Here is a 23,938-nt window from a genome sequence, read left to right on the forward strand (position 1 = left end):
GACATAGTTTATTTTGATTTTAGCAAGGCATTTGGTTCAGTCCTTCATGAGAACTTATTGAATAAGCTGGAACATGTAAGCACAATTCTTAAGATAGATTGCAGGGTGGCTGTTGAGCAGAGGGTTGTAATTGATGGATATTCTTCAGATTGGTGTAACATCAGAAGTGGGATCTCTGAAAGGATCTGTTTTTGGATGCACTATTGTTTCTGATTTTTCATAAACAACATCAACAAGGGAATAGAAAGCATGATGTCGAAATTTCTGCAGATCACGTAAAGATTGGGAGAATGGTTAATGATCAGTGCTAAGCTGCCCTCCTTCAGAACAAGACAAGCTTCAAGAATTGTCAGAAATGTGTTTTAATGTAGCAAAATGCAAATACCTGGAGAACATCATCAACAGCCATTTTCAATCCACTGCAGGATGAAGGCCTCTCCAGCAACTTTCCAGTTCCTTCTGTTTTGAGCACTGGCCATCCATTTACCACCCACAAACTCATGAATTTCATCTATCCATCTCCTCCTTTGTCTTCCAGGTTTTCTTCTAGCTCCTCTTGGGTACCATTCTGTTATTTTCTTAGTCCATCTGTCATCATGTCTTCGAGCTATGTGTCCTGCCCAAGACCATTTTAGTTCTTTAGTTTTGATAAGAATGTCCTTTACTTGAGTTTGCTGCCTAATCCATGTGTTTCTCTTCTTATCTAACAGTCTGATTCCCAATATAATTCATTCCATTCTTTTTTGGTGAGTGCCCAAGTTTCACTTCCATAAGTCATGGTAGGGAGTATACATTGGTTAATTATTTTACGTTTCAGACAAACTGGGATATTGCTCTTCAGTATGTGACTATATTTCCTGAATGCTATCCATCCAAAATTTATTCTTCTCTTGACTTCCAGCCATTTATCATTATTACAGCTAATAACTTGTCCCAGATAAGTATATGACTCCACCTTTTCAATTAATGCTCCTTCAATCATTATTTCCCTTTCCGTGGCATACTTGTTCATCATTACTTTTGTTTTAGCCATATTCATCTTTAGTCCAAAATCCTTACTAACTGTGCATAACTGATTAAGATTTTCCTCTAATTCTTTGGGATCATGGCTTATAACCACAATGTCATCTGCAAATCATAAATGGTTTAGGTACTCTCCGTTCACATTGACTCCTTTCTGCGACCAGTCTAATCTTCTGAAAGCTTCCTCAAGGGCAGCAGTAAACAGCTTCGGAGATATTGTGTCTCCTTGTCGAACTCCTTTCTCGATTTTAAATTTGCTACTGTCTTTGTCTAGTCTAATAAAGGAGGTAGCACTCTCATATATTTTCTTCAAAATCATGATATATGGGGTATCTATGCCTTGCCTTTCCAGTGCCCGAAACATTGCCTTATGCTGTATGGAGTCAAATGCCTTTTCATAATCCACAAAATGCCAGGCATAATGGTGTTTTATATTCATTTGCTTTCTCCATTAGCTGTGATATTACGTGAAGGTGATCCATAGTTGAGAATCCTGTCCTAAAGCCAGCTTGCTCTTTCGGTTGATTCTCATCAAGTATTCTTTCTAATCTGTTAGTAATGACCCTTGTGAACAACTTGTAGATGTGGGATAACAAGCTAATTGGTCTATAATTTCCAATTTCTGATTTATCTCCTTTCTTATGCAGCAAAACTATGATTGCATTATTCCACTGCTTAGGTGTCACACCTTTTCTAATGCACTTTGTGAAGAGCCTTGCCAGTTTTTGTGTTATGTCTCTTCCTCCCAATTTTAACAACTCTACAGTAACTTCATCTTCCCCCGGGGCTTTCCGATTCTTCATTTTCTTCAATGCATGTTCTACCTCATCAGGAAGAATATCGGGTATGTCGTATGTGTTGCTACTTTGCAATCCATCTTCCCCACTGCTGGTATCATTCCCTCGCTCCTTGTATAATTCTCTATAGTAGTCTTCTGCTATTTGAATTATGCCTTCTCTGCTGTTTATAAGTACACCATCGCTATTCTTCAGTTTCAGTATCATTTGTCTTTCTGTATTACTGCTCATGGCTGCTGATTTAAATCCTTTGTTTTCCCTTAATGCTTGTTCTACTTTTCTTGTGTTAAATCTTCTTATGTCCTCTCTGAGTCTCTTTCTAATGGCTTTGCATAACTCAGTATACTCAATTTTCTCCCTGTCAGTGTTTTTCTTACTCTTCATTTGTCGTCTTCGGTTCATCATGACAAGTGTTTCTTAACTAATTTTTTCTTCTTTGGATTTCTGTTTCCCTATAGGTTTCTTGGGCTTTATCATTTTCAGAAAGTTGTAATATTCCTCGTCGATATCTTGGTCCTGAGCAGTCTGCAGAAGCTCAAACTTGTTCTTAAGTTCCAGTACATACTGCTTTTTCTCCTCCTCTGTTATCTCAAAGACCTTTGTATTATTTACTCGAGTCAGTTTTTTCCTTTCCTTTCCTACATCTATATCAAGTGTACATCTTACCATTCTGTGATCACTTCCAACATTTACCTTATTCAGGAAGGCAACATCATTCACAATATATCTTCTGTTAGTGAGGATGAAGTCGATTTCATTAGTTGTTAATCCATTTGGACTCTTCCATGTCCACTTTCTGTTCACCCTTTTCTTGAAAAAAGTGTTCATTACTGACAGTCCTTGAGATTCTGCAAATTCCACAAGTCTTTCACCTCTTTTATTTCTTTCACCAATTCCAAAATTTCCTATAGTTCCTCTTTCTGCGCTGTTTTGCCTTTTTCCAACTTTAGCATTGAAGTCCCCCATAATAATAGTGTAGTGGGTTTTCTGCTCATCTAGAAGACTCTCAATTTCGGTGTACATTTCTTCAACCTCTTCATCATCATGGCTCGATGTTGGTGCATAAATCATTATAATCTTTAGCTTGTATCTCTTAGAAATCTTGAGTATTAGTCTTGACACCCTTGGTGATGTACTTTTGAATTCCAAAATGTTGTTTTTAAAATCTTTATGGACCAGAAACCCAACTCCACCTTCACTCCTTTTACTGTTTCCATTGGTGTACAGCAGATTTCCACTTGATAAACTTATAAGTGATTCATTTCTTCTTCTTGTTTCAGCCAAACCGATGATATTCCAATTCACATTTTCTAATTCTTTTTCCAGCTCTAATATCCTGTCTTCACCGATGAGTGATCATACGTTATAACAGGCCAAATTCAATTTCCGTGCATGGCAGCCTGGTCGTACCCAGAGATTCTTAGCACCCTCTGCTTCCACTCTGATCCTCTCGCTGCCGTAAGAGGGAGAGTGAAAGCTGCTGGGGACTGAGGGCCGTTTGTATTGTTGTGCTCTCATATGCTGGAGGGTTTGGTCTTTTCCTCTTCACGCTGACCAGGCGTCTTGAAGAGAACCACTATACACGTTCGTTGCCACCTAAATGACATAACAGGGCTTACCATCGAGAAGGTGTGCATGAGTGGATTTTAGGGAGGCAGGCCAACCGGACTTCTCCTAAATCTTCTGTAATAGAGAGATATTGGATCCATCAGTGTTTTAGGCTGAGTGTCTGATAACACACAGGATACCTGTTCCCCTCTGAGCCCCTGGAGAACAGCAATCCCAAAATAGGTTATACACTTGGTGGGGTTGAATTAAAACCATAGAGAAAGAAAGAAATCTGGGAATTATGATACAGGAGGATATAAAGTTCTCTGAGCAGTGTAGGCAGTGGGCTAGGAAAGCCCATGGTGTCTTATCAATGATTTATTGAATAATAATCTGTAGCGATAGGTCTTTCAATTACCCACTTTATAAGGTAATTGAAAGACCGCATGTGGAATACTTGTCCATGTATATAGACTACATCTAAACAAACAATGTTGGGCTTTTTGAAAAGGCCCAAATACAGGCAACCCTCATGGTGAGATCTGTAGAAGAACAACCTTACATAGATTGCCAATCTTGGCATCCAACCATCTTAGAGGGGAACCTGATTGAGGTCTGTAAGGCAGTGAAATATACAAAGGAAAAATTTTCATTGTTATAAATGATTTCAGTACTTAAAAAAAAGTAAATAAATGAATAAATTTTCTGTTTATACTTGGGATGACCACACAGTCAGAAGAGTTCACAAGACAGAATGGAAGAAACAACACCGTATTTAGTAGTCACATGAATTTGAATCAGGGTTACTCCGAGCACGTGTGCTTATGCACCCTTGCACCTTACTACTTGGCTACTGTGGCCTCTTCTCCAAATAGGGAAAGGCTCTGCTATTGATTTTATGTCTATGCCATTACCAGTTTCGACCCTGATTAGGATCTCTTCAGTGGGTAGGTAGGGGTTATAAATTCAAAATATGGGGAAGAGGTGTTTAGACTGGATTGTAGAAAATTTTCTTTATCCAGGAAGTTGTTAATTAGTGGAAGAAGTTAACTCTGTGGGTAGTTAAGGCTGGCAGCTTAGAGAAATTCAAAGGAAAACTGGATAGTTACCTGTTTGAGGAGGGAAGCATATGATTAGTCTATTTTCTTATCTACTTTTTTATATACATGGTGTCTCAAAAATATTGTTACAAACGTTTAGGAGAGGTAGATAACATCTAAAGGAATGTGAATCGCATAGGAACCCATAACCGGAAACGTCACGGGAAAGTAGTAGCAAAGGCACAAGAAGCAGAAATGACACAAGGCAGTAATTAGTGGCAAACATTTATTTGACATAATATTAACAATGGAGTACGAGATGGATGCATTTCATGATGTTAGAACAGATGCTCGAAGGTTCCACCATGAGACGCAATGCATGCGTGACACTGACGCAGCATGGGTTGGCGGACACGGTCGAACACACCTGGAGTTTCTTTGACAGTAGCAGCAGCGCAGACGAGTCTCGCCACGAGATCCTTTTCCGTCTCCACAGTGATTCATACACGATTGATTTGAGGGCTCCCCCACAGAAAGAAATCAAGGCTCAATAAATCAGGTGAATGTGGGGGCCAGACAACGGGTCCACCACGGCCAATCCATCGACGCCCAAAATGCCTTCCATAATGGGCAGGTGCCCCGTCATGTTGAAACAAAATGTTGCGTCTCACATTTGCTGGAACATCGTCAAGTAACCCTGGTAGAACTTGTTCAAGAAAGATCAAAATATTTAGCAGAGTTCATGCGATATGGTAACAGGTGTGGGCCGACTAAGCAGTCACTGACCATACCTGCCCACACATTTATTGCGAAGCGACGTTGTGCCGCATGGGGGCGCACACCGTGTGGATTTTCGTGAGCCCACACATGAGCATTGTGCTGATTGAATAAGCCTTCCAGAGTGAAATAAGCCTCATCCGTGAACAAAACATAGGCTGGAAAATTCAAGTCTTGTTGAACGCTTTCTTGGAGAAATCACTGCGCAAAAAGCCACACGTGCAGGATGATCTTGGGGGAGCAGTAACTGAACCCTTTGGAGATGAAAGGGGTGTAAGGAATCGTGCCAGACACGCTGTACACTGCAACGAGACACTCCTAAGGCAGAGGCAACTTCACGTGTGCTGGTAGTAGGATTATTCTGACGGCATTCAACACACTTTCTTTCATGGCGGGAGTTCGCATTGAACATGGTCTGCCCACACTACTACTCCTGTTACCTCTAAATGACCCATAATCGCACAAATTTTGACGCACATGCGCAAACAAATGGTGGTCCGGTACATGTCTGTCTGGGAAGCATTCTCCATAAATTTGTTGAGCGACTCGTCCATTGCCCTCTGCTAATCCATACACTAGGTGCATGTCTGCCAGCTCACAGTTCATATATCAATGCATGCTCTTCGTGTGGCGACTACTGCTTGAATGAGTAAACCAGAAATTTTCCCTCTTGCGAACTGATGAACAGTGCCGTGTACCAACTTACAGTGACGTTTCCGGTTATGGGTTCCTATGCGATTCACATTCCTTTAGACGTTACCTACCTCCCCTAAACGTTTGTACCAATATTTTTGAGACGCCCTGTATATATATTTTCTTAACTTTCTTTATAATTTTATTGTTATTTTTGTTTTATTTGATATTAGTTTTATTATTTTATTATTATTGTGTTTACTAATATTTATTTATTTACTTATATATTTTTATTATTTGTAGCCTGGTGCAACAAAAGCCTGTGGCTTTTTTGCACTATGCAACTAATGCTGTGTCCTGCACACACACACACTTACTTACTTGCAGGTGCCTCCATAGCCAGGTGGGCAGGAGCAGCAGTGCGTAGCACATGCTTTTTGATTAAACCGGGATTCGAGCCCCTGACCACCAAATACGGAGGATGCGGAAAGGTCAGGGAATGATCACCGCATATCCCCGGAGCAATATGGCCTTAGTTGCTAATGCTCCTAAAAACCAAATATCAAACACACATTCTTGCACCTATTGTCTTCACTATACAAAGGGTACTAGGAAAGTTTTGCAATACAGCTTTGTTTATTTAATTTTTTCAAAGTAATTTCCTCTACATTCAATACACCTCTCCATCCTCCGAAACCAATCTTTAAACCAGTTCTGCCAAGTTTCACTAGGGAGTAAAGCACACTCGTTGTCCCAAGCCCGTAGAAGGTCCTCATCACTGGAAAACCGCCTCCCTTTTAGCTTCATTTTCACATGCGGGAACAGTGCAAAGTCGCAGGGAGCAAGGTCTGTACTGTAGGGAAGGTGCTCGAGAAGTTTCAGTCCTGTCGTGGTCAAATATTCGGTGCAGACTTTGGCGCGGTGAGCTGGAGCTTAAACGTGATGGAGGTACCAGGTGTCCATTCTTGACTTTGGCCGCAGGTTCTTCATAGATCCAATGACTTTAGGCAGGCATTGTTCAGTATACCACTTAGCTGTGACTGTCTTCTGCGTGTTCAAAACGACACGTTCCACAATTCCACTCGATTTGAAAAATACAGCTATCATTTTCTTCTTTACAGATCGGGATTTTCTGACAATTACGGGTGTGTCGTCATCATCAAAGACCCAAACTTTGTTTTGAGCCTTGGTCGGCAGATCGTAATAGTACAGCCAAGTCTCGTCACCTGTCACGATGTTGTTCACATACCGAGATTGTCCCTTATCAAACTTTTTTAACATCTCCCGGCACTAAGTCACACGTCGTGTCATCTGCTCTTCAGTCAGTTGATGCGGCACCCAGAGAGAACAAAGTTTCTTCACGTGCAAATGATCTTGCAGAATCGAACGAATTGCTGGTGCATTTAGGCCCAAAGTATCCTCTATCTGTTGGTAGGTCACTCGCCTGTTTTCGTCAAGCATTTTCCTCACAGCAGTAACGTTTTCCTCCGTAACTGACGTTCGTGGCCTTCCCGGCCTCTCAGAATCCTCCAGAGTGCAATTTCCCCTTTGGAATTCTCTATACCACCTGAATATCGTTGTACGATGTGGACAATCATCATCTAGTGCAACAGTCATTTCTTCTAAGCACTGGTCTATGGTTAAACCACGCACGAAATTATACCGCAAAACTGTCCTTATCTCATTTCGTGACCACGATGCCATCGCAAGCACTTTACACTCTCACTACTAATGAATAACTGAGTCCATTGACTTGGCGCGGCGGCTACTATGCACGTATGAACATGTCTCAACATGCAGCAACAAGCAGCTTCCTGTGATTCATTGTTGCGTCATATTGCAAAACTTTCCTAGTTTTGCAATATGACGCAACCTTTGGACCTTTTAAAAATATTTTGCAATATTTTTAAAAGGTCCAAACAAAATTTTATGTTTGGACCTTTTAAAAATATTTGTCAAGCAATTCCAAATTTCATTAAAATCAGAGAAATAGAAATCTGGCAATTATTATTTCTTTCTTCCATACAATTTGTATGGAGAAAAGAAATGCATAAATTAAATGTTGTTTTAATCTAGTGCTAGGGGCCTTCGCTTCTTTTGATAATGTAAAATAAAATACTTACAGAAGCTTTCAACACTGTGCGTGTGTGTGTGTGTCTCTTTGTTATAAATACATCACATATATGGAAATCAAGCATGGTACCACGTGGTCATGTTAGATAAACATAGTGTGTGACCACTCTTAAACAGAAGCTTGTTTTACCACAGTAAAACAAGCTTGTGTTATGTATTTTAGTATTTGTTTCATATTACCACGTAACTCACATCTCTCTTCTCCCATTGGCTGAATAAATATCACTAAGAGGAAAATTATTTTAATGTATAGAAAGATATTGCCAGATTTAGATAGTCTGTGCATGTTTCACATGTATTGCCATGTAAGACTTGTAAAGAGATATTTATATATAGAGAGAAAAGAGACTTAAACAAAAAAAATTATACTCCAGGAGAGTAATTAATATTTTACAGTCGTAAATAAACTGAACGGCTCAGTTTAGAGAACATAAAGTTATACAGTTTTCTTATATAACATATACAGGGTGTTTCAAAAATAATGGTCAATAATTTAAAGGTGAAAAGTACAAACTAAAATAAGCCAAAAAGTCCCAGTGAACATCGGGCCGCAAATGAACCGTTTCCTAGATAATGCACATTTTCTGTTAAGATCCGCCACTGACTATGGGAGCACTATTTTATCAAAAAGCTGTGAATCCTTTGCTAAGTGTGGTTTTATTAAACATAAGATAATACATTTTTAATTTTTGGTTTCAACACCACAGGATTTTACAGATGTTACAGGATGTTACAAAAGATGTTCAAAATGCTGTCCTTGCATCTGTATGCAGCTTTGTGGTCATCTCTGCATTGAGTTGCGAATCCTCTCAGGCATTACTGGGTCATTTCTGATTTGCTGAAAGGCTCCTTCAACCTGATGCTGCAATTCCTCAACTATGTTAATGTCAGAAGTGTACACCAAGCTTTTTACATGACCACAGATTCAAAAATCCATAGGATTTAAGTCTGGTGATCTGGGAGGCCACATTACAGGCCCACCTCTACCTATTCACTGTTGACCATACCTTCTTGTTAGATACCAAGTCACAACTCCAGCAAAATGTGCCGGTGCACCATCATGCATAAACCACATGTTCTGGCGTTGCTGGAGTGGAACATTATCATCATCGAGGAGGTCTGGAAGAACGTTCTGCAGGAACTGAAGGTACAGCTCTCCTGTTAGCCTGTTTGGCAGAAAGTGTGGTCCAATTAGACAGTCCCCTAGTAGTCCTTTTAATTTTCTGTTATGAAAATTAAAAATACCATCACGAGTAAACCCAGCTTCGTCAGTGAACAAAATGTTGTTTAAAAGTTGGGGTTTGAGGACACCCTGTTGTTGCATCCACTGGCAAAAGTTCACTCTGAGAGGGTAGTCTGTATTGCTGAGACCTTGTACATGCTGGATATGGTAGGGGGGTACAGTAATTGGAGATGTAAAATTTGCCATACACTGCTGTGACTCAGTACACGCTCTTTCAGAGCAACCCTCCTTGTCAAAATTCCTGGATTTTGTTCTGTTCTTTTGTGCTGGTGTTTACGAGCACACCATCCAGCAGATGCTCTGTAGGCCTGTCTGCAAGAGCATCTGCTGGATGGTGTGCTCGTAAACATTTCTCTGTGTGCTCTGGTTGTTGTCTGCCTGTAATTGAGGGATCGTGAACAGTCTATTGTCCTGGATAGCATGTGCCAACTGCTGCTCACCTTGACTGTCAGCCAAAGGCTATCTCCATGTCCCAGCATGTTGGGCGGTTGTGTGTTTCTCTTTGGACCATTCTTGCCAAGCTTTCACTACATCAATCCTTGAACAGCCAACAGTGATTTCAGTTGCTGAAATTCTGGTTCCCACACTTCTAGCACTGCAAATCGTTCCCTGTTCAGACTCCATCAGGCCTTTCCCCATTGCATAGTCTTTGTACTGACAAACTGACAGGAACTAATTGTGTTATTGCTATATATGCTGCACCACTCAGTAACATGACTCATAGGTGTGTGGGGTGTGTCCACTTGTGGAGATGGGTGGTCATAATATTTTGGCTCCTGAGTATTTTATTATAGGTTCTATAAAATTATAATCTTAGTAATTAATTTATAAGGAGATAATTATATTTACTTTTCACTTTTATTAATTGCAGAAAAAGGAAAAAAATGGTGAAAAGAAAAGTGGCAAAAGCATATTACAAGAATGAAGGTTAAATTGAAAAAAATTTTTATTATTGTAACCCAAATAAAACTGAAATATGAACTCAAAATAATACAAGGGAATGAAAATTAAGAAAAAAAAAAATGGGATCAACTGATGTTGTTACCAACAGCAAATTCGAAATGGAAAGCATTCAAGGTACTAATCTTGGAAGCTATTAGCTTTTTGTCCCAACAAAAATACACTCTAGAAGGAAGGGAATGAATCAGATTGGTCCACTTGATATCGACGGTTTGATTGTTGATGAACCTGCTGAGGTAGCTGACAAACTAAATGAGCATTTTGCATCTACATTCACCCATGAGGAGTTATTCAGGAAGGGGGACCAGAAGTTTATCAAACTCTGGCAAGGAGCTAAATGATTTTGTAATAACTAAGAGCAAAGTGGGGGAGAAATTGTTGAAATTAAACATAAAGACACCTGGGCTGTATGGAATCTGTCCAGTTAAATTAAAGGAGGCAGCAAAGGAAGTAAGCAAACCCTTAGCCATAATTATAAGAGCTTCCTTGGACTCGGGGGAGGGTCCCATGGGACTGGAGGTGTGCAAATGTATCCCCAATTCACAGAGGGGTTTCGAAAGGTGACACAAGTAACTATAGACCTGTTAGTTTGAATTAATCTGTTAGTTCCGGGGAGAATAATGGAATCACTGGTTAAAGAAGCATTGCAGGATCTAGATAAAACTGCAGTAATAGTTAAGACAGCATGGGTTTGTTAAAGGGAGGTCTTGTCTGACCAATTTGATTGGATGCTATGATGTGGTCACAAAGGAACTGGATGCAAAAAATAATTTTGATATCATATTTTTGGATTTCAGGGAAGCTTTTGATAATGTTGCACATTTGATAATGTTGCACTGCTGTACAAATTGGAGCAGTATGGCATTAAAGGCAAGTTGCTACAATGGACAAAGGAATGGTTGAGTGGGAGACGACAGAGAGTGGTAATCAATGGACACTGCTCTTCATGGACTAATGTTATTAGTGGAGTTCCCCAGGGTTTGGTGCTGGGTGCATTGTTGTTTTGTGTATTCATCAATGATAGTAGTGAAGGTATATCAGGCTTAATGTTCAATTTTGCAGATGATACAAAGGTTGATAGGGTTCTTAACGATGGTAAAGACAGTATGCTACTGCAACAGGATCTAGATAAGTTTGGCAAATGGGCTGAGAAGTGGCAACTGAAGTTTAACTTTGACAAATGAAACGTACCAAGAGAAACGTACCAACTGTGTGGTACTACACTCAGGTAAGTGGAGAATGAAAAAGACCTGAGGGTAATTGTGCAGTGAGATATGAAGTTCTCTGAGCAGTGCAGACAGGCTGCAACAGCAAGTTATGGAGTCTTGTCAATGATATTTAGCAATTTTGTTAGCAGGGACAAAGAGATGATTATCCCTTTGTACTAGGCAATGGTCAGGCCACACCTAGAGTACTGTGTACAGGTCTGGAGGCCTCATTTTCGGAAGGATGTAGAGTTGCTAGAATGAGTACAAAGAAGGGCAACGAGGTTGGTGAGGAGGACGAAGGGATGCTCTTACCAAGAAAGGCTTAAGTTCTGCAAATTGCAGCATCTGGAGACTAGGCACCTGCGAGGTGATCTGATTGAGGTGTACAAGGCTCTGAATGGTTTGAGCTGGCTGAATGCTGATGGAATACTTCCGCTTGCTCAGATTAAGAACCTGAAGGGACATAGAATCAAATTGAGGAAAGACAGTTGTAGAATAGATGTATGGAAATTTGTCTTTAGCTAGTGGGTAGTTGATTGCTGGAACAGACTTCCATCTGATGTTGTGAAAGTCGATAGCTTAAATAAATTTAATGCTGACTAGACAAACATCTCGAGTGACCGAATGGGTAAAATAGGAAGGTTTTTTTTTTTTTTGGCTGATGCTATATAAGCTTGCTTTCTTGCATCCTATGCCTTCATTAGCTAATGCTATGCATCCTATGTCTTCATTAGCTATTTTCACACATGGCGACTTAAACCTAATTTAATAAAACCGAAGTTAGCTGTTTTCATCTGGATAATCATAGGGCCAACTATATGCCACAAGTGGAATATAAAGGTCAACGACTGAAACACAACCCTTGCCCAAAATATCTGGGAATTATAATGGACCGAACACTGACATATAAACAACACCTTTGTAATATTGCAGCAAAGATAAAAACTAGGAATAACATCTTGCATAAATTCAGTGGAACAGGCTGGGGAGCAAACGCGACGGTGCTACGAACATCAGCCCTTGCCCTAGTCTACTCAGTTGCAGAATACTGTTGCCCCCTATGGCTTAATAGTGCACACTCTGTAAAAGTTGATACCCAACTGAATGACACAATGAGGACAATATCAGGCACCATTCAATCGACACCTTTAAAATGGCTACCAGTGTTATCTAACATCTATCCCACTCAAATAAGAAGAGAAATAGCCTTGCTGAAAGAATGGCAAAAATGTCAAAGAAATCCTCAATTGCCCATACATCAGGATTGCAAACCCCAGAAGCCAGAGAGATTGAAGTCTAGGAACCCATCATGGAAGCTAGGCGAGAAACTTATCAAGTCACATTTTAATGCTGACCAGACCTGGCGCGAAGACTGGACTACTTCAAATCCCGACCACCTGGGCTTAGTCAGTGATCCATGCAGAGCTGTTCCAGGTTTCAACTTACCAAGAAAGGAATGGACATCCCTGAACAGAATCCGAACAAATCACGGAAGATGCAAGTTTTGGCTGCATAAGTGGGGAAAAACTGAAAACCCATTCTGCGACTGTGACAACGTGCCCCAGACCATCCAGCATGTCATCTCGGAGTGCCCAAAGAGGAGATTTGAAGGCTCCATCCAAGATCTACATAGTGTTACTGATGATGCTATTAAGTGGCTGAATAAACTGGACATTACATTTTAATTCATCAAATGTTACTTATAATTTTTTTTCTGTAAATATTGTTTTTAGGCTTATTGTAATTTATTTATTTATTTTTTGACATTGTTTGTTACAAATGTATCCTCATTTCTGCCATACGAAATAATAATAAGCTAATGCTAATGAAGTTGTATTTTTTTTTCCTTGTCTGGTGCAATATAAACTTTTCTTCCTTGCATCATGTTACTAATAATAAAAAGAAAAGAATCAGAAAACAAGATAGTACTCTTTATTAAATTTCCTAGAAATTAAAAAAATGCATCGTTATCATTGTTAGACAAATCTGTTATAACCAGTTTGTGTACAGATGATTGTGATAAATTTTTTAATTTTTTTTTATTGTATTATGCAGTCTAAATGAAATATCGTAATGTGAACCCAATAACACATTGTGTTTTGTTTTGTTTTTTTTTTGGCGATTCATTCCAAGATCTCGGAAGTTGAAATTTTCGCTATATAACTAAGCTATTTATCTCTCTAAAAGGTCATTTTTATAATGGAAATTGCACTATACTTTCATCATTATCATATGTTCCGTTATAAGAATCAGTTTTGAACACCTTTTGATATTTTTCTAAAACATATTTCTGGAGGTCACTACCATAAAAGAATAAAAACAGTTTATACTTTCCGGTTTATTGGGCTTTATAAACGGGTAGTAAACTTGTTATTATTGCATTTGCGATAATAACGATAACTGGAATTTTGTGGGTTTTTACATTATTGTGGTGAAATGAGTTCCCCTTCACTGAAATCTTCAATCACATAAAAAACAAATTTTCAGAATCATCTCTTCATTCCTATATACTTATTACAATGGTGAAGGGAAAGGAACCAAGGGAAAGTGCAAGTACTAGGAAATGAAACAAAATTGATTTAGAAATGAAGATGAAAAATGCGATTAAGAAGTACAAAGCAGCACAAAGTTTGTCATCTATTGCACGGAATTAGGTCTCGCTGCTTCAACAGTGAATACTATTTTAAGGTTCGGTGCTCATATAAAAGAACATGTTAAAGGATCAATGCATTTAAGATCAACAGTGATCACAAAACAGTGTTCAGGTGCTATATTGAAGATGGAAAAGCCATTAATAATATGGGTGGAAAATTAGATTCAGAAGCAAGTGCCCTTGAGTACAATGACCATTCAAGCAAAAGCAAGAAGTATTTATGAAGATATAGAGGATAAGTACGGCAAACCCGAAGCCAAGTTCATGGCAAGCAGTGGATGGTTTAATAGGTTCAAGCATCACGGTGAAGTCGCCAGTTCTGATTCTGCAGCTGCTGAGAAATTTTGTGATGTGTTGGAAAAAACCCCTTCTAAATCTCCACAGCCCTCAACTTCCACAGCAGCATGCTTATCAGCTGGAGAGTTAATTCTGGCAACGATGCTTGAAAGGTAAAACTTGCTGATGTTATGCCTGTCTCCTCTCTCTTTTAGTAATTTATTTTGAAATTTTTGTAATTTTGTACACTTTTGTCATTTTTCCTGCGCATGAGATAAAAAAAATTGAATAAATAATTCTGTTTGGATGTTCATCGAACATTTCTTTTTTTGATTAAATTTGCTTCAATAAAATTTAATCAAATTTGTTTCAATCAAATTTGTGAGGGCTGCATAAGCATTTAGGGAAATTTCGACACATAAAATTCCGACTTATGTAGGGTTCCACAGAACGCAACTCTTACTTTAGTTGGGGAGTGGCTGTACAATGCTGCTGTACCACCGAACAATGTTATTGTCAATGTATCTTAGATTCCCTCTTAGAGAGCCAGTTCATTCTCAATGTAATGTCCATATTACAATGCAATACCATGAAGGTATCTGACACTATAAAGTCCCATCATAAGGTTATGATGATGTCCAAGGATCCAATTGACACATGTAGATCCATCATGAAGATTTGAAATATGTAGAAGTCCAGTCCAGGAAGTAGAAGTCTAAACCACGAATTGTAGTCGCAATGAAAAAAGTCAACTTTTCCTCAAACCTGAACAGTCCCAGTAGTTCAGCACTTAACAGTAAATTGGAATACTTTAATCTGTCTCCACATACAGTCTTGCAGTCCCTGGAACCACAGTATCACAGGTCATCCATCGAGGAAGCAACCGCAGTGCAATCCAAAAGGCTCGGCATGGCGGTCTAACCTTCCACTGCAGTCCCAATTTCTCCAATACAAGCCTGTTTGAAAAACATCAGCAGTTCCCTCAAGAACTGCTGTGAATCACCTGTTAGTGGAAGAGTCATCTGGAGGATGAGTCATCTGGAGGATGACTCTTCCACTAACAGGTGATTCACAGCAATTCTTGAGGGTTCACCCTGTGAACAGCAGTTCTTGAGTGTTCACCCTGTGAACACCCACCTAGAACAGTATCACTCATCCTGCGTCCACCCTGTCTATCATAATAATATCCCATTCTAATGTAGCACTTCATGCCCATTTTAACTGTCATTCACTATCCTGCTCATGCTTTTTCAACTGCAGCAAGGTCCTCCTTCTTCTGAATAGTTGGACTGCAAAATTTTGAAGTGCATAAAATCTTTTTTGCAAACTAACAGTTGTTCACATCCAGGAGTAATGGAGTGGAGATTAGAAGCTTTTTTGATTAATTGTTCTCCCAAGTCATGATACTCGACACATTCATAGAAAAGATAGTTCCAATCTTCTGGAAGTCCACAAGTAATAATAATAGCCATACAGTGTAAGGAAGCCAGAGATTTTTGCTGCAATAGCCAAAAAAAAAAAAAAAGAGTAGATAAGAAAATACAAATTATTTGCTTTCCCCCTCACATAGGTAACTATCCAGTTGACCTTTGAATTTATTCAAACCATCAGCTTTGAATACCAGTGAAGGCAACCTGTTCCAGCAATCAACAACTCTCTGCCTAAAAGAAAACTTCCTACAGTCTAGTCTAAACCTCTCACCTGTAATTTGAATTTATCCACGAGTTCTGGAATTCTCTGTAATAGTTAAAATTCCATCTTTGTTCATTTTACTAACCCCTGTAGCTCATAAACCTCAATCAGGTCACCTCTGAGATCTTTGGTTGCCAAGCTCTGTAGCCCACATATTCGGAGTCTTTCCTCATATGGGCACCCATCTGCCAATCCCACCACGCAAGTTGCCCATCTTTGGACTCTTAAGAAGCTCAGTGGCTTTTTTCAGATGAGGTCTCCATACTTGAACACAGTATTAAAAATGTGGTCTTACAATTGTTTTATAGATGGAATATGACTTCTATATCTTTACAGGATAATGTTCGATAAATCATCAATAGAACACCATGGGCTGTCTGTTTACACTGCACAGAAAAAATCATATCTGCCCATATTATAATTCTCAGATTCCTTTCTTCCTTTGCTGTTTTTAATTCAACCTCACCAAGTGTGTAATTTATTCTGAAGGTGCTATTCTCCAAGTGTAAGACCTTGCATTTTGTTTCATTAAAACATAAAAAGTACATTGCATATGCTCAGTGATTCCAAATTCCTCTAACTTAAAAAAAAACAATGTCCAGTTAAAAGAAAAGTTGTATGGAGATTGGGATTAAACCAAGTTGCCCACTGTTTAGCATATACCATCAGAAATGTTTTTTTTCATTAGTGCTCCTTTCACACAATTGCTCCAACATTCTTGCCACTGTTTTACCAATTCTGTCCATAGACACTTTTTCCTCTTTGTAATTCACATCACAATCTGTTTCAAGTGACAAACAGTTATATGGTAGCCCCTTTTTTTAGATGATAACACATTGAGAGAAACACCAAGCACCAAGTGTAAATCCAATGGTAGATGACCTGTTAAAACTTGTAGTGCATCAGTAGACATAGTTCAACAGGCCATACACATATTCAGTAGGATAGATCGTTGACTTGAAAAGATCTTGTGTACATTGAATTTCTGCAAAGTGGAGCCCAAATGGATGTGGTGCATACACTACAATTGGCAGGAAAATGCAGTCATAAAATAAACCCAATGCTTAAATATAAATATGTATATCCAGTAAAAAGTTTAATACACATTTAATTACAAATGGTTTGTAGCTTTTGGGACTAAACGGGCCTCTTCGTCAGCAAAATCAGAATGGAGATGTTAGAGGTAAAATTTTGTCTCTAACATCTCCATTCTGTTAGTATTTGCTGACGAAGAGGCCCGTTGAGTCCCGAAAGCTACAAACCATTTGTAATTAAATGTGTATTAAAATTTTTACTGGCTATACGTATTTATATTTAAGAAATGGATCCCAGTACTACAGGCCCACTTACTCTCATAAGGCCAACGCTTTACCTCAATGCCACATTTTTCCTTGTAATTCAAGCAATCATGCCCACAAACTTTTGAATTTTGCCCGCAATGTGTGTGATGTGGGTTATGAAGTTCATTTGCCTGTCAATCATCACCCCCAGTTATTTTAGAGTTTTGACTGATTGAAGACTGGTCTCCCCTACCACGACCCATGGATTCTGTGTCACTGATAAATGGCCCTTGAGTAATAAGGTTTTACTCTTTGTTTTTGAAACTTGAAGTCTGTGCAAATTGCACCAATTCTGCATTTCTGATAAAACAAAATTAGAACACTCTTCTAGTTGTGATCGAATCACCCTTCACTGACATAACCAGGTTGTCAGCATATGCTTATTTACATTAATGTTGTTGCATTTCAGCCAGTCATTTTAGACTGTGGTCACTGTAATAGTACAAATCATTCTTTTTGCTATCTGCCTTCATTCATTATTTTCCTTTGTTTCCTATTTCCTGTTAGATTTTTAACTATAGCCACTCAATTCTTTTCTCTAATTCTTCTTGCAACTTATCACCATAGTAGGACAAAGCAGTAAAAAAAAGCTTAATAAGTTGAGTTGTTTTTTGGTGTGTGTGTGTGTTGTCCTCAGAGAGCATGTTGTATGATCAGTGAAACAGTGTTAAACACTGTGTACCATAGGCACTTCTACAATTTAAAATATAGAATGACAATCATATATATATATAACATTATCTTGTGAGTTAATCTAGGTGTTAATGAAAATGTTTTCTTGTGATATAAAATCATTATACACTAACTTAAAATATGCACTTTAGTCAAAGCTTAAATAAGCAAAAGTTAAGACTGAAAAAGTGCATATTTTCCTTCTTAACTTTTGCTTATTTAAGCTCTTGCTGTTTTTAATTATAGACACTAACCTAAATTAAGTAAAGCTGGAATTTTTTCCCCTGATTTTTCTTTACCACCAAGAATGCACATGAATGTTACTAACATTTTTACATTCATACCTTTCAGCAAGTATTTTTTTTTTTTTTTTTTTTGAATAAGGTAGTTTCCTCTATAAACAGACTTAAAGAATCTCTATGATGGAATTGTATTTGCCAAATAAGCAAAGAATTTCTCAATTGATATAGAACACAAGTGCCATAATCTACTACTGGAATGTATAAAATTGTTTGCAAGATTTACAGAATGCTATCTTATGTTGGCAGTTCTGCATCTGTGACTGATTTAAAAAATTGAACAATGCTGACAGTACGCTAACTTACTCTGTAGAAGAGAACTTAAGCTTTTCTGTAATTTCTGACTTTTTTTTTTCCCCGATTCCTAAGTATTGGGGTATCTGTTTTTTTTTTATTATTCCCAATGCTTCTCATATTTACATGAGAAACTTTCAGTATATAACTAACTTTTTTTTTAGGAACAGAAATAACTATAGTATTTATTTATTTATTTTTTATTATATAGGGCTGTACATCAATGTCTGGCAGTCAGCGGGGTTACATTAGTAATGACCATGAAGCATGTGTCAGTTATATCAGCAGCCAACATCCTTTACACCCAGAAGTATTTAGTATTGTTAGGCAGGCGTGTGTTCGTAGTCTAAGCTGTGAGGTAATAAATCAATTTTAAATTTAATTTACAAGATGGAAATTGAAGTATTAGTACACAAGTTATTTTCAAGTCTGATTTAAAGTTTAGCAAATGTAAAGAAATTCAAAAATTATTATTTTCAAATACTAGTTGTGAAATTTCCAATTCATTTGTAAATTGCTTGTGAATTAGCATTAGCATTAGCAAAGGCACATGATGCAAGAAAGCAAGCTTATATAGCATCAGCCAAAAAAAAAAAAAAAAACCCCTTATTTCACCCATCCACTCGCTCCAAATGTTTGTCAAGTTCTACTTTGAATCTATTTAAGCTATCAACTTCTACAATGACAGATGGAAGTTTGTTTCACCAATCAACCACCCGCTGGCTAAAGGCAAACTTCCGCACATCTATCCTACAACCGTCTTTCCTCAATTTGAATTTATGCCCTCTCAGGCGATTATTCTGAGCAAGAGGAAGAATCCCATCTGCATTGAGCATTCTCAAACCATTCAAGTCTTGATACACCTCAATCAGATCACCTTGCAGGTGCCTAGTCTCCAGACACTATAATTTACAAAACTTCAGCCTTTCTTCGTAAGAGCAACCCTTTGTTTCATTCACTAATCTTGTTGCCCTTCTCTGTTCACGTTCCAACAGCTCTACATCCTTCTTAAAATGAGGCCTCCAGACCTGTATACAGTACTCCAGGTGTGGCCTGAGCATTGCCTTATACAAGGGGATAATCACCTCCTTATCCCTGCTAGAAAAATTCCTGTATATCATTGACAAGACACCATGAGCTACTCTTGCAGACTCTCTGCACTGCTCAGAAAACTTTTTCACTCTCTACCACTGTCAGTGTAGTACCACACAGTTGGTATGTTACTCTGGGGTTACTGCTTCCCATATGCAGTATTTTACATTTGTCAATGTTAAACTTCAGTTGTCACCTCTCAGCCCATCTGGTCAACTTTTCTAGATCCTGTTGCAGCAGCATACTGTCGTTAGTGTCATTAACAACCCTGCCGACCTTTGTATCGTCTGCAAACTTGGACATTAAGCCTGATATACCATCATCAGCATCATTAATAAATACAGAAAACAACAATGGACCCAATACTGAACACTGGGGACTCCACTAATAACATTAGTCCATGAAGAGCAGTGTCCATTGATTACCACTCTGTTTTCTTCCACTCAACCATCCCTTTATCCATAGCAGCAATTTGCCTGCAATGCCACACTGAGCAATAGATTTGGAACAAGCAAATTGTATAAGGGTGAGGTATTAATTTGAGGATGGGGAAGGGAAAAAGGAGTATTTTAAAAAATTATGACGAAAAATAGCAGTTGAAGTAGGATAGTAGGAATAGTAGGATAGTTTCCTCACCCTTATAGTTACCGGCATCTTGTGTAACTTTCACATCCATTTATGCATACTTAATTTAATTTAATTTAGTATTAATACAACTTATATATACTCTTGAATCCTTTAATGCTGCTTTGCGCTTTTAGGTGCATCTGTCATACCTAATTTATTAATTTATTAACCTTGCTTTCACTGAAACCATTTCATCAACTATATACCTTTTTCTATGTAACTCTTTAAAGATTACCTTTAAAGAGTTACATTGAATACCCATTTATATATATATATATATATATTATTCTTTTGTAATATGATAGTTCATGCCGTATTTTATTTATAATTATAGTAGTTTTATTTATTTTAATTTCTTACTAGCTTTTTCTGTTGTCCCAGTAGCTGTTTTAGCAATGCATGGGTACAAACAGAGTACATATTATTATTCTTTTGTCTTATCTTTGTGGTTTGTTATTCTTTTGTATTAATTTTGTTAATTACGGGTGTTTTTAACACATAGGTATTTTAGTAAATACATAACTGTTCTTTACGATAGCCTAATCTCGGTTATCTTAATTTACCATGGCCTATACATTTATGATTTTACAACTTGTTACGTATTGCTAAAGAAATTGTCAAACAATTATTAATGAAAAACTATAGCAATAAGCAAATTATCAATACTACTTTATAATATTATATTAAACATTCTTATACATTTCAGTATTACATCACATGTACGTCAATCCCCTACTTCATTGGGGGCTTTGAGAGGATTGACAGTCCATTCGATGTAATGCATTTCTTACTTACCCGTTTCTGTTTGTATCTATCACAGCTTTGCTATTTTTTTTCAGTACTAAATTCTAATTTTTGAACCCTTGTTTATATTATTCCTATTTGTTATTAGTTAAATTCGTTTTTTATAATTAACCAAATTAATTTCCCATCATCTACCCAGCAACTGTGATAGAATACACAAAGCCCAACGGGTAAGTTTTTTAATAAAAATATTGCAATAACTTTACTCACTTGATGTGTTTAAGTGGAGGTCGTAGTGCCGAAAAAGGAAAGTTTCCCATCCTACTTGATGTGTTTCTGTGGAGATGGGAAACTTTCCTTTTTCGGCACTACGACCTCCACTTAAACACATCAAGTGAGTAAAGTTATTGCAATATTTTTATTAAAAAACTTACCCGTTGGGCTTTGTGTATTCTATCACAGTTGCTGGGTAGATGATGGGAAATTAATTTGGTTAATTATAAAAAACGAATTTAACTAATAACAAATAGGAATAATATAAACAAGGGTTCAAAAATTAGAATTTAGTACTGAAAAAAAATAGCAAAGCTGTGATAGATACAAACAGAAACGGGTAAGTAAGAAATGCATTACATCGAATGGACTGTCAATCCTCTCAAAGCCCCCGATGAAGTAGGGGATTGACGTACATGTGATGTAATACTGAAATGTATAAGAATGTTTAATATAATATTATAAAGTAGTATTGATAATTTGCTTATTGCTATAGTTTTTCATTAATAATTGTTTGACAATTTCTTTAGCAATACGTAACAAGTTGTAAAATCATAAATGTATAGGCCATGGTAAATTAAGATAACCGAGATTAGGCTATCGTAAAGAACAGTTATGTATTTACTAAAATACCTATGTGTTAAAAACACCCGTAATTAACAAAATTAATACAAAAGAATAACAAACCACAAAGATAAGACAAAAGAATAATATATATATATATATATATATATGTGTTGATAGAATAACAAGCAAGTGGAAACAAAAAGGCAGAAAAATTGGAAGTGCAGTCAAAAGGCAGCAAATGCTAAACCTATGCAGAGCATGGACAATAAAGTAAAAAAAAAAAAAAAGAGAAAATGTTAGAAGGGGAATAGAAAGTGGCAAAAAAAATATGTATAATAAGAGTTTTATTGTTCTGGTTTCTGTATACCCGATAAAAATATTATGTTTTTCAGCTATTTGATCTATTTCTTCACTATATGGTTTATGAATTGTTAATGGTTATGAATTGTTTATCTTCATCAGGAATATTGGAGAATTTTTCAATTGTGCATTTTATCGTTTTTGATATGACAGCATGTGGATATCCACAGTTTTTGAAGATGTGTATTATTTGGAGGATTTTGTCCCTGAGTTCTTAGCCTTGCAGAGGCAGTAGGGCCTTGCAGGACTCCTATTTGTATATTTAAGGGATGGTTTGATAGAATCAGAGGATAGATCCCATGTCTGCAGGTTTTCTATAAATTTGTGTTGTAATGGTTGGTTCTGCTTAGTAGTACAGGCAGTCCTCTTATAGCACGATAGTTGTGTTCCTATAAATCCTCATTCAATGCAAAATTGTGCAATATAAATAACAGGCCCTATGGGAAAAATAGGGTTATGTGCCGACCACCTAAGATTGAACACACATTTGTAACCAAAATAAAATACTTAATCGTAAAAAAATAAGTATTTTATTACGACTATTATGTAATAAAATATTGCTAATGCTTTTGCTTCTATCATAAGCAAACTTGTTCTTTGTTTGATTTTCTATCCAAACAGATGGCAGCCGTTCCATCTCTTCCAATTCTTTGTGTCTTGATGTAATGGATTTTATTACGCTTTGAGTTGTTCCTGCTATGAAAGTTGTTTTTATTTTCTCTGCATTCTTTCTAATTCTCAGCATTGCCTCATTTAGGCCTGTAGCACGTGCAATATCACATGTTCTTTCGTTTTGCTCAAAGCATTTCAGAATTTCATTTTTTTTCTCTGTGGACTGGCCATAAACCTTACCGGGGAACCCCCCCCCCCCAGTGGACTGGAGGTCAGAAGACTATGGAGATCGGTGTGATTTTGGTCATAAACGCTAGTATGAGGCCACTACAAATTTTCTCCGATAAGAATTTTTGACCCAGTCCACCTCTGTCTATCCATATTCTTTTCTCTTTCTCTCTGAATCTATAGTGTATTCACCAGGATTCTTTCTTTTCACAGCTTTTCTTTGCTTTCTTTTAAGTATTTTACTCATTTTTAGGGAATAAAGCATAATTACAAAATGAGGAGGCACGCTTGATACACATAAACAAAGTTGCACGCTTGTAGCAACTGAATAAACAACACCGTAAAGGCAGAGACACACTATTAACACCTCATTAGCTCACATTTTACTAAAGCACATTTCTGGAGGTCACTACCATAAAACAATAAAAACTTTCAGTTGCGTTTCTGCTAGTGTTAATCTGTTATAAACTCTATCTAATTGCATTTGCGATACCAATAGCTGGAATTGTGCCGGTTTTTACGTTATTATGGTGAAATGTGTTTCCCCTTCACTGATATAAAAAACAAAAATACATTTTCAGAATTTTCTCTTCATTACTATCGTGTTGCATTCAGTTGGAGTGATTCCGCATTGGACTGCCATTCCTTGTAAACACAAAGGCGAATCGTGCATAAGCAAATTCGGTTCATGTTATATTCGATATTGTTCCTCTATTTATAAATCGTATATGACCAAATTCATGTAGTGTAAACACGTGTTATACGAGGACTGACTGTAGGTCTAGAAATGGTAGTTTTTAGCTTCTTCTAATTCAAGTTTAAACAAGGATGTGTGGATGTAGGCTAA

At 37.5% G+C, this 23,938-nt stretch overlaps 1 protein-coding gene across 2 annotated transcripts in view; it reads left to right on the top strand.

Moving 5' to 3' along the window:
* Positions 1-23,938, top strand: part of BHD (folliculin) — a 122,795-nt gene that overhangs the window by 22,651 nt on the left and 76,206 nt on the right. For both annotated transcript variants that reach the window (XM_090389316.1, XM_090389317.1), the window contains exon 3: positions 18,800-18,946. In XM_090389316.1, coding sequence (XP_090245442.1) covers positions 18,800-18,946 — 147 coding nt within the window. The remainder of the gene's footprint in view (positions 1-18,799; positions 18,947-23,938) is intronic.

Source organism: Mastigoproctus giganteus, chromosome 14 (genome assembly GCF_048544385.1).
Source record: "Mastigoproctus giganteus isolate SK-2022 chromosome 14, ASM4854438v1, whole genome shotgun sequence".
Taxonomy (NCBI): domain Eukaryota; kingdom Metazoa; phylum Arthropoda; class Arachnida; order Uropygi; family Thelyphonidae; genus Mastigoproctus; species Mastigoproctus giganteus.